Source organism: Alosa alosa, chromosome 4, assembly GCF_017589495.1.
Source record: "Alosa alosa isolate M-15738 ecotype Scorff River chromosome 4, AALO_Geno_1.1, whole genome shotgun sequence".
Lineage (NCBI taxonomy): Eukaryota > Metazoa > Chordata > Actinopteri > Clupeiformes > Clupeidae > Alosa > Alosa alosa.
Genome location: NC_063192.1, coordinates 12,837,782 through 12,843,781, shown reverse-complemented (window position 1 = coordinate 12,843,781; position 6,000 = coordinate 12,837,782). Strand labels below are relative to the sequence as shown.

Below are 6,000 nucleotides of genomic sequence, written 5' to 3'. Positions count from 1 at the left end.
GGGGAAAGTGGGGTGGGGGGTGTCACAGGAAGGCCAGTTCCTGTTGTCCGGTTGTCCTTGTGTCCTCCTGTCCTCTTCCCTGCCACCTGGGACTCTCTCTCTACCCCCCACCTCACGCCCTTGCCCCAGCTGGAGGATGTGCTCCATTATCCCCCAACAGCTGGACTCCTCCTGACCTGTAATGGGAATTATTAAAATGGCAGGTAAATCTTTTGTCTTGCTTTCACCTCTGTAGTTGGTGAGCAGAGAGTTTAATTGGGGCTTGATTAACACAAATGAATAGAGAAAGCCTTCAGGGGATCCATTAATACGCCCCTTCATTTGTCTTTATTTCCATCACAAACCATTGTTCCGGTTGATCAAAATTCATATCTTACATCAGATCTTCCCATTGCCATGCAAAGAAGTCATTTCTGGGCTACAGAGGATCTGAGCACTTTGGCCGCTAAGCAGCTACTAAGACTAATGGAAGTTATCTCAGGGGGTAAAAATAGAAAATGAGTAAATCAGGGCGGTCTGGATTATTAGTCATCTCCTCTGTCAGCATTAACCATTGAAGCTCTGGCCATTTGCGCTCTCGTCATCCCTTCCAGGCCCGGCTCTGTCTGCAGCGATGAATTATTTCGTCGTTATGAATTAGGGAGCCTTCATGGTGTGGACTGTGTGAATGAATGAAACAAGAGACGCCAAAGATGGAATGATTAATCAAAGCCACTTCCTGACGATTCTTTCCGAGTGCTGAACATAATGATAAAGCCATTCGACTTGTGATGTCTGTAGTCATGCTGCATCTCGCTGTCTCATGCGTGACAGGATAAATGGCTGGATTGGGAAAGCTCCCCCACCCTCTCTTAACCCCTGACCTGTACCTAACCCCTCTCCCTCTACCCGTGAACCAGCCCAACCTTGAGAGAGTATTATATAGCCCTTATCCTAAAGGCCTTTGAAACCAGGTCAGAATCACAGCACTTCGTCTTCCGCTGTCAGAAGCCCAGATGTTGATGTGGAACAATTAAGATTGTGACCAGATACCTTGGAGGATTTGGCTAGAGAGCCAACACATTGATTTTGAAACCCAGAATAATTAAGGGCTGTCAAAGGGTGTGCCGCTTTAGGAAATGGTGTCATCTAGGGCGGCTTATCACACTGGAAGACAAAGAGAGTCTGGTGCTGCAAACCTAATGGGGGTTTGTTTCTCCTCCTCTCAGTTACTCATCAGCTCAGAGTGGCGTGTGTTTTAATGAGATGCTAATCCCTGTTAAAGGGAAGTTTTCAAAAAGCATCATTACAAACTATTAACATCCATCTTCAATACGACAATGTTACTCTGGGCTAGAATGAAATACCTCTCAAAAATAGCTAAAGTATTGTCGAACATTTCACCAACAATAACAAGAACATTCAGTGGTGTGGGTTTTTGAACATTCTAACAAGATTCCGTTCTGCAACAATTCAAGGTTCTAAAATTCTATGTTGAATTCAATGAACCCAGATATTCTTTAGAATGATCATTTGCCAACATTCCCGTCACACTGGTGTGACAGTACACGTTTAAGTGTTAACAAAAAGTCTTTACTGTATTGTAATGCAGTACTGTAACTTGGCTAACGAGAGGTGTACTAGAAAAGAAATCTGGCCCTGGACTTGACTGCTATAGCACCAGCTGGGTCAGTAATGAGACAGAATGGACTGGTAAATCCTAATATATGTACAGATCATTATGGTGTGATGGTCTACTAGCCCGCAGATGCAACAGACCACCAGGATTAGTCCCCGTATGCCTGATGGCCAGCACATCACTGGACACAGACCCTCACTATCTGTAAAGTTATCACAGTACACCATGGAGGCTGGCTAGTTTGGGTTCCTCTGATGTACTGATATAGCCCTGTCCATATTCTCCCCCAAATAAGATCAGAATGAGAGAACACATGAGAAGAAGCCTCATTACGGTGTCAGCGCCACCTAAATTTGGGGAGAGCAGTTGGGGAACCCCCTGCGCTCCCACTCCCCATTGGTCCACACAGCTTGGGAAGTCTTTACTTTATCCCTGCACCGTCTGACCCGACAGTGGCCAATTGTCGAATCTCTTATCACATGGCACAATCTGAGCCGATTAGCAAGAATAAAAAGTGGGGTTTTAGAGCGAGCGCCAGCCTAATGTGTGGCCCAGTGGGAGTGCTGGTTGGCTGGCAGTGCAGGGGGAAGGGGGCGGTGGTAGGGGCTGCTACTGCTACTGCTGCTCAGGGGCTCCACTCATCAGGCAGCCTCCAGGATTATAGGGGCTGGAGGATTATGGGAAGGGAAGAGGTGCCAATGAAGGGGCTTTAAGGGGTCTCCCATGGCTGTGACAGGTGTGGCATTTGGGTGTGCCATGCTGTCAGTGCCCACTGCACATAATGACCAGCAGCAACCAACAGGACTAACTGGGCTCAGATGTGGCTCAGGGAAGCTCAGAACAAGTGTAATCCTCTGGTGCTTTGTTACATTCATTCATGACCAAGTTTTTCAAGACCAAGTCATTTTGTCACTGTTTTTTCCCATGTCGGTCAAATTTTGGCTATATTGTAGACACCTGGCTATAATACAGTAAAGCATACTTCATAATCATAAAATGACACATGGGAGGTGGCCTGCAGGCTTTACTTTGGTCGGGCCCCAACTGCTAGTTGAACTGTGATGGGGTCTGTGTCCCAAATGACTGGAACACTATAGTATTCTTTCAGTCATTTTAGTTTATTGGAGAAATGGGTAAAACAGGATTCAATAGTGCACATGCAAGAACATCAACAAGGGGCTGTTTGAGGGATTTATTTTCTAAAACGCTATTGTCCCCATTGTTTGCTCACACACAGTGACTCCAATGAAGTGCATTTACTTAAACAAAGAAAGTGCAGACCTCAAACAACCCTAGTGATTGGGTCAGTTGAATTTCATCATGAGCCTAACCCCTTGGCAGTGTGGCAGACCAGCTCCGTAATGTTTAATTCATGGAGCTGCTGCTTGAAAGACGGCTTTGTTGCTGAGCTGTCATATTAGTGCGGCACCTCGGCTTCCCTCCATTTCCTCCTTGGCTCGTCGCATGAAAAAACACCAGTCACGGTCAATAAACAACGTGTAAAATAACCCTGTTTTCCTCCTCTGCTCGTCCATTTTCCCTACAGACCCGGAGTCACAGAGGAAGCGAACTGTTCAGAACGTCCTTGATCTCCGGCAGAACCTGGAAGATACCATGTCCAGCCTGCGGGGGTCCCAGCTCAGTCACAGGTAATTCCTCCTTCCATTCGTTTTTCCTCAGCACCCCCTGCGTGAGTGATGTAATTGGAAACCAAAGGGCCCAGTGTGTGCCATGTGGTATTTATTTGTGTTTACGTCTCTGTTTCATCTCCAGCAGGTAGAGATACATTTATCACGATCCCCTTTTACATTGCAAGGGCAGCATCTTAGCATGACAAACTTGGAGTTATCCTCACCTGCTCCTCTTTCACATGGCACTGTAGTTTCCCTCGTGAAATCTCATAAGAACACAAATATTTGGTTCTGCTTTAAAACTGCATGTAAATTAAACATTTGCCTTGTCAATGCAGTGTAAATAACTAATTAGCATTAGTGTGTAATCAGGCCACTTCCTCTGTTCTGAATCCCACTGTAACTCTGGAGGATGAGAGAGAGAGAGAGGAGGGGAGGAAAAGTTGTCAGTGCCCAGTGGCCGTGTTTACTTAGCCATGTTGGAGCTGTTTACTGTCCAGAGTGCTCCTCCAGCCCGTCAGGAAGTGGACGGCCTCTGAGTCCTCTCTTTAATAGTCTGTTAATAGGGGGGCTGTGTGACTTGCCTTGGCTGGCAAAAGCTCCGAGCTTAGTGGCTTAGCAAGGCCGCCCATAAACTCTGTAATAAAACACACAGTACAGTGGCTTTATACCCTTGCCTGCTGTGCTGATTTTTCCCTCTTTGACATGTCTTCACCCCATATTGGCTGGTGCTGTTGAGCTTTGCTTTGTTTTACCGCCTGATTCTTATAGGCCAGAGATGAACAGCAAGTGTTTTTATCCCAGAGTTTTATGGTCGGTATCTGCTGCTTTGTTGTAGCAAAATGGATGACAATTTCTGTCTAGGAATGTGTATTGGCAAAGCAGTTTCACAAAGAATGAGTCAATAGTGCTCAAACACACACACACACACACACACACACACACACACACACACACACACACACACACGCACACACACAGTACATCTCCACTCATTTGTGCACATCAATTTATATGATCACTTTCTACCATCATGTTCTACTTCCTATCTTTCACCTTGCTGTTCATCACCATCAGCACTAACCTGAGATATCGTCTGAGTGCCGCCATTTTCCACATGGCTTCTTTATCTTTGCTTAATTTCTCTACGAAAGCCTAGTACACTAATCACTATTTTTATCACTTTTTCCGATGACCATAACTACTCCCTGCCTGCCCATTTCTTATGGAAAGGAGACAGCTTCTTGGATGTGACCAGCCCTCTCAGACCTCTGCAGCAGCGGCCCTCCATCCAAAGGCCTGTCTCCATTTAATGGCTTTGTTTAAATGCCCTATCAAAAGCCTCAATTACACTCACTGAAAGCACGAGGCAAGGGGAGGCTACTCGGAACGGGAGATAATTTACAGGGAAAACACACAGCTCAGCATCTTTCCTCTACATTTCCCAACTGCACTCTGCTTGATTCTCTCCATTAGGCTACCTCTCTCTTCCTCTTCCTCCTTTCTCTCTCTCACTCTCCATCTCTTTCCCTCCATCTTTCTCTATTCGCACTCAGTTCCAATCTGTCAGAGTCCAGAGTATCTGCTGTCTGCAGTCCTTGGTACTTCCTTGGTGTCATCACTGAACCTTGAGTTTATTTTTTGCACACAGCATGCTGTGAGAGTGAGACTTTTTACAGTGGGGTTCCAAAGGTATCAGTCACAGTCACAGCCAGTCCTCATGTCGCTGAAGGACACTTAACGCAAACCAAATAACACCCACACAGTGAGAAGGCCGATAAAGTGAGAAACTAATGCAATGCAAATGCATGCATGTGGAACAGACGATAGAGCATTGAGCTGCTCAGTGGTGGTGGTGTATTTTGACCTCTAAATCAGTGTTGAGAATTCCATGGGACCCGGTGGTGATAGCTTGAGCTCGGGAACCTCCGGGAAGTAGGTAAGACATGTCAGCCGACGCATAAAAACACCAGACACCTGGAAACATCATAAAGCCTTTAAAAAGCGTTAGCGCTAGCGACAAAGTTCGCAGGACGCAACGTGGGGCCCCAGCGATGACAAAAGAGGACGCAGGGGGAGATGTGGACGTCAGCAGCAAGGTCACTCAAATCCCTAGCCCCCGAACACACACACACACATACACGGGTCATCTTTGAAAACATCTTAAGGAAAGGGGCAGTCCAACGGCAGGCGGTCGAGATCGCTTTACTGACTCACATCCTGCTGAAAGGGGGAAGGAAATGAGATGCATTTCCTCCGTTTGACAGAGAGGGCGCTCAAACCCTCCCCTGGGATCCAGCCCAGTAGACAACAGTCATTTACTCTGAAGCACTCAGACACAGATGGTATGTGTGGAAAAATAAAATCTGTGTAAGGTTTTACAATTACGCAATTAACATGGGAGAACAGTAGTTACAAGTGCATAAAAGTGTTATCTCACCTTTAAATGCTTTTATTTGAAGTATATTAGTGTAAGATGTTTGAAATGTGAAGAAAATATACATATGAACAAACCCAACTTTCTGCAGTGGTAATGTAAGGAAAATCCAACTGGAAAAACCCAACTTTCTGCAGTGGTAATGTAAGGAAAATCCACCTATATGGAACAGGGGACAGAGGGGAGGCACCTTGTGGCTCTTTGTTTTGCTCATCCTACCTACTCTCATTTGGTGTTCCTGGATCTTCCCCATACACATCTGTGCCATCTCATCTTCATAAGTCTCTCAGCCTACAAGGCTACAAATATTCAGC

At 45.9% G+C, this 6,000-nt stretch overlaps 1 protein-coding gene across 5 annotated transcripts in view; it reads left to right on the top strand.

Moving 5' to 3' along the window:
- nav1a (neuron navigator 1a) overlaps positions 1–6,000 on the top strand; it is a 106,198-nt gene that overhangs the window by 42,257 nt on the left and 57,941 nt on the right. For all 5 annotated transcript variants that reach the window (XM_048242004.1, XM_048242008.1, XM_048242006.1 and 2 more), the window contains one exon: positions 3,165–3,267. In XM_048242004.1, coding sequence (XP_048097961.1) covers positions 3,165–3,267 — 103 coding nt within the window. The remainder of the gene's footprint in view (positions 1–3,164; positions 3,268–6,000) is intronic.